Source organism: Gambusia affinis, linkage group LG19 (assembly GCF_019740435.1).
Source record: "Gambusia affinis linkage group LG19, SWU_Gaff_1.0, whole genome shotgun sequence".
NCBI lineage: Eukaryota > Metazoa > Chordata > Actinopteri > Cyprinodontiformes > Poeciliidae > Gambusia > Gambusia affinis.
The window spans coordinates 14,895,507-14,905,214 of NC_057886.1; the positions used below are offsets into that span (position 1 = coordinate 14,895,507).

The 9,708-nt window shown below is 39.4% G+C and overlaps 1 protein-coding gene across 1 annotated transcript; it reads right to left on the reverse strand.

Moving 5' to 3' along the window:
- Positions 1 to 114: 114 nt before the first annotated feature.
- On the reverse strand, positions 115 to 9,708 carry LOC122821995 (medium-chain acyl-CoA ligase ACSF2, mitochondrial-like). Its single transcript, XM_044100306.1, has 18 exons — positions 9,455 to 9,708; positions 8,722 to 8,888; positions 5,324 to 5,519; positions 4,823 to 5,018; positions 4,609 to 4,737; positions 3,177 to 3,230; positions 2,975 to 3,093; positions 2,118 to 2,280; positions 1,925 to 2,020; positions 1,641 to 1,792; positions 1,465 to 1,553; positions 1,318 to 1,394; positions 1,139 to 1,246; positions 898 to 1,049; positions 678 to 819; positions 481 to 591; positions 311 to 379; positions 115 to 212 (listed from the first exon to the last, which is right to left on the reverse strand). Exons 1-18 carry the CDS (start codon positions 9,706 to 9,708, stop codon positions 162 to 164), a joined length of 2,325 nt encoding a protein of 774 aa, XP_043956241.1. The 3' UTR covers positions 115 to 161.

Genomic DNA, 9,708 nt, shown 5'->3' on the forward strand with positions numbered 1-9,708 from the left:
TTTGCTATGGTTTGTAAAGCTTCACATTGTTCCTCAGGTCAAGAATAAATCAACGGGCTGCTTTAATATTCCACCACAATTTAAAATGAGGCATAAATTATTCAGATACATAAATTAGTTTCAGTCTTTACTCATTTTGAAAGATAAAAAAAATAAAAAAATCAGAGACCCAATTTCTTCTCCACTTCCTTCTTTAATATGTATTTCTGGATCTAGAGAAAGAAAAAAAGTTTAGCTTTACAACTCAAGCATAAATTATGTATTATATAACTTAAATTTGTAAATACTGGCATTAAAAAGGCTCTCCTACCTTTCCAGAGGCAGTTAGTGGGTAACTGTCTACAAACACCACATAGTGTGGAATCTTAAACAGAGAAATCTAAAAAGAAAAATATTACATACATGACTCTGTGCTACTTTTTGAATAATTAAAGATCATTTTGGTCTGTTTGCATGTACAGAATATCCATCTATTCCTACCTTTCCTGTGCAGAAGTCTCTTATCTCCTCTACAGTGGCGGTCTGGCCCTCCCTCAGCCTGACGCAGGCACACACCTGCTCACCCAGCCGCTCATCTTTCACTCCAACCACCTGGGAAGTCGAGCAGCACTGTAGTTGTCTTGTAAAAATAAAATATTTGGTACAAACCCCTCACCCTCAGGGTTTTTAAGTCTCACCTGCACCTCCTGAACTTTTGGATGCTTGTGGAGAAATTGCTCCACCTCAGCGGGGTAAATGTTCTCCCCTCCGCGAATGACCATGTCCTTCATACGTCCCTCGATGCAGCAGTAGCCCAGACTGTTCAGGCTGGCTGTGTCACTGGATGGAAGAAGTAAGTCACTCATAACTTTAAATTTATTACAAAAAAAAATCTCTGATTTTAAAAACTCATCTCACCCAGTCCTATACCAGCGATCCTCAGAGATGACCTCTCTGGTTTTCTGAGGATCCCCACAGTACCCGAGCATCACACAGTAACCTCTGGTCATCAGCTCCCCTGAGGCCCCCAAAGGGACAATCTGGCCTGATTTGGGGTCCACTATCTTGGCCTTGAAACACATTTTAGCACCTTGTCAGAGTGTGAAAAAGCTCAGGATTTGAGCTGCTGCACTGTTTCTTTGTACCAAAGAAAGCATACCTCAGTGTGAGGCATGATGCACCCGACAGTGTTCATCTTCAGATCATCGTTGTCTTGTGGGAACCCCAGGAACGTAACAGGGCTGTTTTCAGTAGTTCCATATGCAATCTGTAGAAATATTAACTTAATCTTCTCTCAGGAGCTCTTTGACTGACATGCATTAAAAATGAAATGCTCACCGTTATTTCTTTCATGTTCATGTTTGATATGAGCCGCCTCAGGATCTCAGGGGGGCATGGAGCGCCTCCCATGACCCCTAAAGCAAAGACAATACTTCACTCCAAATTGACTAAAACCAATTAATCTTTACTTTTTAAGTCTCTTACCAGCTTCAACTGATGACAGGTCATACTTGTGTAAATCACGACTGAGCAAGTCAGCGTACATTGTGGGAGTGCCATAGACAAAATTGCACCTAGAGAGGAGGAAGATATGAGCAATCATATCAGCAATCGTTGAGAGTTCTTGTTACTGGACGCACTATGGACTCTGAGGATCATACTTTTCATTCTGGATGGCCTCCAAATTGGCAGAGCTGTTGTAAGCAGAAGAAGGGAACACGAGCGTGATGCCGTGGACTGCCATGCTCATCCCTCCAATCACAGAGCCGAAGCAGTGGTACAGAGGCACAGGCACACACACTCGCACCTGAGGCTGATTGTGAATAATAAACACACTGTTATTCAAATCAAAATGTGTGTTTTTCCATATATATATATATATATATATATATATATATATATATATATATATATATATATACACGCCAGATAAGTGTGTACTCACTCTGCGATCGTAGCCCATACGGAGGCCCAAATAATATGCATTATTTACAATATTGTTGTGTGAAAGAGTGGCTCCCTTTGGTTTCCCAGTGGTACCCTAGTGCCAGTGAAGTAAGAGAAACATGCATCTAGGTCAATATGTCTCGATATGATTTCACTACGCTGCATGTGAAAGGTCTCGTAATGAAGGTTACTGAAGTGAACTGGATGTTGATGGCATCATCAAAGGACAGCTGGCTCTGCAGGTCCGACAGCTGCTTGTAGTGCGAACTCTCCGCTGCCTGCATCACATCGTCCACATGGAGCATCCCTGGCTGCCTGTTGTCTGTCACAATGATCATACGCAGATCTGGCACCCTGGAAGATCCCGAAACAGATTCTCTGAGCTGCTGACAGAATTAACATGATTATACATTTTAAATAACTAGATGTCCAACATGCGACTCTGGGGCCGTTTAAATAATTTAGTGTGGCCTACCACATCAATTCAGAAATGATAAGAATTTGGCTCAGTGGGAAAGTGAATCGGACTCAATGCAATATGCTGGGTTTTCTTTCAATAACTAACTGAACACACTGTAGGAATCCATAGAATCAATAGGACTGCATATATGATTGTACTGAAATTATTATTTTTGTAATGTGCCTTAAGACAACTTTTGTTGTGAATTAGCATTATATAAATAAACTGAATTGATTTGATTTGATTTGAACTGATGAATGATCCATATCTTTATGTTGTTGCTAGAAATGGTTGAAAACAACCTGAAAAAAATTATATTAAGGCAACTTTGCAAGACTCTTTTCTTTATGTTTCAAATTCATAAGGATTTTCCAAGTTCTATTCAAAAATTTTGCAGCTTAATTTAATTAAAATATTGCTTTTTAAGCTAACTGTTAGGCAAAATAAAAAACCCATTGTTTTTAACTTGGAAAAATGCAAACCAATTTGTGACCCAAAATACTTTCAACTTTACAAGTTTGTAAAAAGTTTGGACATTGCAGATCCTGTTCATCCCTAAAGATCAACAGTGGAAGGACAATAACGAACCTGGAGCTTTTGATCGAACTCGGTGGCATCGACTCCATTCCTGGACAAATCTCCCGCAGCATCGTGCAAAAGTTCTGGCTTTTAAAGCTGGCTGGACACAATACTGCTTTACACTGGACCTACATACAGCATATCTAGGTTGTAATATTGTTTAGAAATTATTTGTTTAATAATTCACTCTGCATGTCTTTCTTTTCTTTACCTTTTGCAGTGTAAACGCCAATTCGTCGACTTGATAGGCTGGGTTCAGTGACACCTGTAGACACAGCAACAGGGTTTGTCAGGGTGGAAAATTTAAACAGCAAACAACTGCAATACATTAGAAACGAAGAATGAGGGCACAAGTTTGAATCTGTTGCGTTTTCTTTTTTATTCCGCATTGGTCTGAATTATACAGTCCAATAAAGCCTTTTGTAGATATCAGACAGCTTCTGGCATATTTTAGGCTGGATATTTAACCAAGTAGAGATCATTTAGGTTTTATTCCACTGTCTGTCTTTCTCCTGCAAACATCATTTTAGTCATCTTGTTCTGAGTGTTTTTCATCCGCTCATCATCTTCCTCTCTCTCATACACAGACAGCACTCAAAAGATTGCTGCAACTACATTAGATACCCTCCAGTAAAATTAGATTCTGTTGGTGTTAGGGTTAGGGTGAGGGGAAAAGCCAACCTTCCAAATGGAAGGCTGGAAGAGCACTCTCCACCCTGTCCTTTCAGTTGTGTGTCCAAAATAAAATGAAAATCTTTTCTTTAAAAAAAAACTCTATTTAGCTTTTAGGCACCCCCTTTCTTTCTTTTCTACCTTCTACTAATTGGAATTATTTTTGTCGTCTTTTTCTTGCTTTCTCTTGTGTTTGTTTCTTAGCTTCATTTCGCGACGTTTCAACATTTCTTTGTCTTCTTCAGGCGTTTGTTTCTTTTTCTGTCTCTTTGTTTCTTTGTCTCTTTCTTTGTTTCTTCGTTTTCTTACTTGAATTTCGTTAAGCACCCTCTTATTCTTTTCCTTCTTTCCTTTAAATAAAATAAACATCCAACCAACTAAAAATCACCAAACTTGGGTTAAAAACTCCATAAACTTAGGGTAAAAAGGGTGGGTTAGGGTTAGGGTTAGATTCTGTTGGGGTTAGGGTTATGTGTTAAATAGAATTATTTAATATTAATGTAACTTGGTCCAAATCATTAAAAACAAACAAAAAAATAAATAAACAATGCAACTAGATGTATGTTTATGGTTACCAGACCTTGTGGTTAGGTATAGATTGCTATGTGAGTTTTATTTATATTTAATTTGACCAAATATCAGTGTAGATGTATCTCCATGTTTGAGTTTGCATGTGGAATTTTGTTCCTGCGTTCTTTGGAGAAAATCCACAATAAATTCAAAGTTGTACATAATATTTTTTTAATTACTTGAATGTGTTCAGAGTTGTCACTTCATCCAGATGAACTAAGACTTATAATGACTCAATCAAATTAATTAACCACTGTCAGGACTTCTAAATATCTGAATGAAATTGCATTTGATGGGAAAATGATAACATGGTAAACCTCCAGCAGCACAACTCTCCCCCTAAGTCACTGAAAGGTTCAACGTCCATCTGACTTGTAAATACAGACAGGTTCTACACTGACCAGGATAATTCCAGCCTTTGCTGAGGCAAACTGGAAAAGGATCCATTCGTATATGTTGGGAGCCCAAATCCCTAGTCGATCACCTTTCTTCAAGCCCAGAGCAAGCAAGCCAGCAGCAGCCGTGTCCACCTTGTCAGGAAGAAATAGTAGAAAGTGGGTTGATGCATGCAAGATTCTGAAAACCTAATCAAACTGGATTAAATCTGAAACCCACATCTGTCTGAAACTCAGCAAAGGTTTTTCTGATGCCGTCCTGTAGAAACACCACGGCTTCGCGGTCAGGAGAGCGTCGGACCGTAGCTTCCAGGCTCTGACTTACAGTCAGGGGAAGTAAGGAATAGGAAGACGTGCCGTGGACGTAGCTGGTGGTCAGGGATGGTTTGTGAGGTGGACTGTCTACATGGAGAGACCTGGCAAAGATCAAATTCACAAATGTGTGCCTTGTCATTTCAGGGTTTTGACTTAATGCAGCTTTAAAGATTTTTAAGCAAACGAAACTTGGGGAAATTTGCAGAAAACTAATTTCTCAATTTGCATGACAACAAAAATCTGCTTTTAATTATCTAAGCTGATGGGCATAAATCCTAAGTTTTCTGTTTGGAAATGCAACATTTCTGACACATTCTGGCATGACAGAACTTAAACATCACTCAATGATCTGATATGCTGTTAAACCCAAAACACTATTTACTTTTTTTCTTTAAGCGGAACTTACCGGAGCAGAACCGCCCCTCCTGGTTTCCACTTCCTGTAGTCTTTGAGTCCTTCCAAACATCGGAAACTGTAAGCGCAGCAGACCCTGAGCAGCGGGGAAGCAGACATGGCGCTCAAGCACTGCAGCCAGCTGGATGTGAATGCAGTCAGGGTCCGTCTGAGCAGCAGAGTGTTCTCTGCAACGCTGCTGGTTCTTTCTGGTTTGATTTGATTACAGCATGTGTAATAATTAACTCATATTCAGCGTCGCTAGATAAGTACACACTTGAAAAGACAATAAACTCCATTTTTCAAAATACATTGATTTCACATACCAGCATTTTTCAACCAGATTTTTATTAATCAAAATAATTTTGCAACAACAAATAAATATTATAGTGTGCAGTGCTACCAGCTTAACCCTTTAGGAGAAAATTAAAAAGTTACCAAACTCTGAAAGAAAATAGTCCCATATTGAAATATCCACATCATTTTTGAAGTATGATGGTTCTTAGAACTCTTGGAGTTTGAGAAAAGAATAGGCCTAAAAAATGTGGTGAACTGATATGTTGGTCCAAATATTTTCTTTTAATAAACAGCAAATATTTACTATGAGCTAAGAAGGAGCTAAAACAACAGTTGTAACAATCTCTAGAGCAGGGGTGGGCAACTCCTGGTCCTGGAGGGCCGGTCTCCTGCAACTTTCAGATGCAGCTCTACTTCAACACACCTGAGTCCAATAATGAGATTATTAACAGGACTGACTGCACTTAGGAGGTGATTCAGCTGTTGGATTCAGGTGTGGACCTGAATGGCCGGTGTCCTGCAACTCTTATGTAAGAGTTGCAGGACACCGGCCCTCCAGGACCAGGAGTGCCCACCCCTGCTCTAGAGTCTTTCTAGTTTTATCTGGTTTAGGAATGTGTTTATGTTTGTTTGTAAGTTGGTGCATAGCCCAGTAGATGGTGACTTTTCAGACACGGGGTGTTCAGTGTAAAAGACATTTCTTGTTGGCTGTTTGTTAGAAAAATTGAGCAGTTTGTTTAATTAGGTTCTGAAACATGAATCTGAAACAAGCCATGTTTCACAGCGAGCTGTCAGCTCACTGGCCTTTGCTCAGAGAATCATGTTTAACAACTTCGAGATAAGAAGTGACGGTATTTCTGCAATGTTAATTCCTAAAAATTAACAAGCTGACATTTTAAGTGCATGCTCCTACGTACAATGTGCATCTATCTGCTGGACCAACTGTGTCCATCACATGACCAATGAGTCCAACATGCAAGTTGTTCTACTGAGGGAGGAAGCCACACGTACACAGGGGAGATCATACAAATTGTGCACACGAGGCCCCCGGCTGGAATTTGAACCAAGGACTTTGTTGCTGCAAAGCAATAGTGCTGAAAACTGCTATATCATGCAGCACATGAAGGGCCAAATTGTTAATGTTCTACTTTATATCAATAAAAAGTTTATCAATGTAATAATGTAACGATGTAGACATAAAACAAAAGTTACATTTTTGAAAGAACAAAAATGTATTGCCTTTAAACAGGTAATACATTTTTGTATCTCCTGTATTTGTATTACCTGCTTTTGTATTTCTAATGGTCAAGCCAAAGCCTGATTAAACTACACTGAAATGATGTTACCTTGTAATCTTTTGGTTTAGCTTTAACTTTCAGAGGCTGCAGGGAGAGCTGGAGCTTTTCCTCTGACTGGAGCTTTTCTGAAAGATCTGATGTGAAATTTACAGCTGATGAATTTGACAATTTTATTTTTGCAGCACCTTATGTGGCACTGAAGATTTCAAAAACTGTTTCAATAATTCTTTTTAGTGGCATAGTGCTGGTTCTGAAGTAAAGTATGTGCTATACACCACTTAATGTTTCCTTTTATTTTAGTGCAGTCCCTTTAAGACTCTGTCCAAAAACATGAGCATGATATTTGTGATAGCATGTTAAACAATAATTGAATTGATTTAGCAAGTGTAGCAACAAAGACTTGGAATGTGAGACTGGTTTATATTTACAACTGTAAATGTAAACCAGTCAGTACTTTGATACTTGGCACACATTTCTAGTCAGCGAACCCTCTTTGCACACTTTCTTTTAATCCTTCAAATCAAACCCTTCCTGAATCTGACATGAGATATTTCAGAGGAGACTTTCAGTTTTCTGTACCAGGAGCACAGAAGCAAACGTATCCTCTTTATTTAGTTTCCTGTGTAACTATGGTTACCCTCCCTCGTACTTAAATTGATGTTTTACTCTAACTCAAAGTTTACACAGAAACATTAGACAACACCTAGTCATTCATCAGTCCTTGGGCCGCTTGTCTGCAGAACAAATTATCTACCAACCCGTCATTATGCTGTGTCAGTCTTATTCAGACTTTGTTATGACTACAGCGTAAATCTACATTTCACCAAGAATGGAAATGTGAGCAGTCTCTCTGGGACTGGTGCAAAGGCTTTATATATAACGGCCGTTTCCTGCACACGCACTGGACTGTCATTATGGCTTAGGCCGTGGGTTAATACTGTACATAACTCCATTCATCAGTGGAGAGTTGACCTCAAGCTGTAAGGAAACATATCTGGAACTCACTCAGCATTGTTATTAATTTTCTGTAAGGTCACGGCAAAACTCAGTAAATACCTGAGCCAGTGCTTAATGCATCCTGCAGAGGGCGGCAGAGCTACGGGAAAGAGACAAGCTCGTTGCGGTTTAGCTGCTCTTGTTTTTGTCTCGCTCTGGTCGATTGAAATGAAAAAAAAAAAAAAAAAAAAGGTTTCGCAAACCTCTGGAAAACAGTAAATTGCTGTAATTTCTCTCGGATTTTAAACTTTTTCCCCTCTTTCTAACAGGAAAATCATAAACATATGTTTATGTTTCTCCTAAAAAACATAAACCTAGTTTTTTTTTATGTTTGAAAACATAAAAATAAAAATAATAGAATAAAATACAAGTTTCAACCCAACAAGAACAAAATAAATTAAGAGCCACATTTTCAAGATGAAGGCGTCTTCAAATTGCTTCATACTCCCAACTTAATTTATAAGTTGTGCACCTTATAAATTAGGTACACAACTTACAAAACTGTCATCATAAAAAGAACTTTGGTATGCACTTCATAGATCCTGCATGTGTTGCACACTTTAATGATTAGACAGTGTGTTTTTCGCAGGTTCTTTATTTTCTTTACACTGTTAACACAGACAAGAGCGACAGTGAGCGCCTCCGCTGACCAGCCGTTACTGCACTAAATTTGCCGTTGGCTCGCTGAGTCAATAAATATTTACAATATAGGTCAAAATGCTCATTCAAAACTTACACATAAACATTTAGTTACTTTACTCTAGCACACTTCCCCTCAACAAGACAATTTATGTAAATAGCAGCGCTAATTGATATTTACCTGTTAACACAGACAAGAGCGACAGTGAGCGCCTCCGCTGACCAGCCGTTACTGCACTAAATTGCCGTTGGCTCGCTGAGTCAGGAGTGCTCACCGTGCTCCATGTGCCAACTGGTGGCGAACTGCTGTAACTGCATCCCAGCTCAAGCAGGGGAAGTGCAGCCCAAAGGCACAGTCAAAAGAAGTCTTTAAATAAAGTAAAGTAAAAAAGGGAGGGGGGTGTAATACTTCTAATGTCCATTCTGTCACACTCTCCCCTCCAAAATGTAATGTCGTCCCGACATTCGGGTACCCTAGCGTTACAGCAAATAAATCAGCAAACATGTTTTAATGCTTTACAATTATGCAGAGTACTTCTAGGAAGGAGTCAGAATGAATGTTCAAAGAGATGCTATGCTGTGTCCAGTCCGACAATATGACATATATCTCCTATTAACGTCACATTGCTGCAGTCGACGTCATTGTGCACGATGACAATCCACCACTTGATCCGCCAGTAGCGTAAATATCTGCAATCTCTTCTGAGAGTAAGGTACTTTAACTTAAAAGTAAACTCTACCTTTAAAAACATGCTGAAATTGATACCATGGGTACTCATCTATCATTCTACCTAAGATACATCAAAAAGTAGTTAATCATGCAAATCATTCTAACTTATTCACATTAGAGAAAAGGCTGTCCCAAATTATGGTAATTGAATCGTAACATAGGTTTTCTTGTTCGAAAAAGATACCTTCCCACCCTGTGGGGTGATATGTCAGTCTCTTCGTGGTCACTGGCAGCTGACTGGTGAGACTCATCTCCACTGTTCATGTTCTCTGGATGAAAGTCATCTTCTAGTGTTGCATCCATGTCCTCACCAAGAGTTGGTTGCTGCCCTGGTCCACCACCATCAGCTATGCAGTCCCTTTGCATGTCCTCGTTGATTGGGTGGAACTCTGGTGCCTCCGCTCTCAGCTGACTCTCGATGAGATGATCTGACTCCAT

Excerpts from the sequence above, each read along its gene's own strand:
- LOC122821995 (XM_044100306.1), bottom strand. The coding sequence starts at position 9,708 with ATGGAGTCAGATCATCTCATCGAGAGTCAGCTGAGAGCGGAGGCACCA. Across the intron at positions 1,050-1,138 it reads GCATCATGCCTCACACTGAG|GCCAAGATAGTGGACCCCAA; the intron begins GTATGCTTTCTT and ends ATGTGTTTCAAG. Across the intron at positions 380-480 it reads GAGACTTCTGCACAGGAAAG|ATTTCTCTGTTTAAGATTCC; the intron begins GTAGGAATAGAT and ends TTTTCTTTTTAG.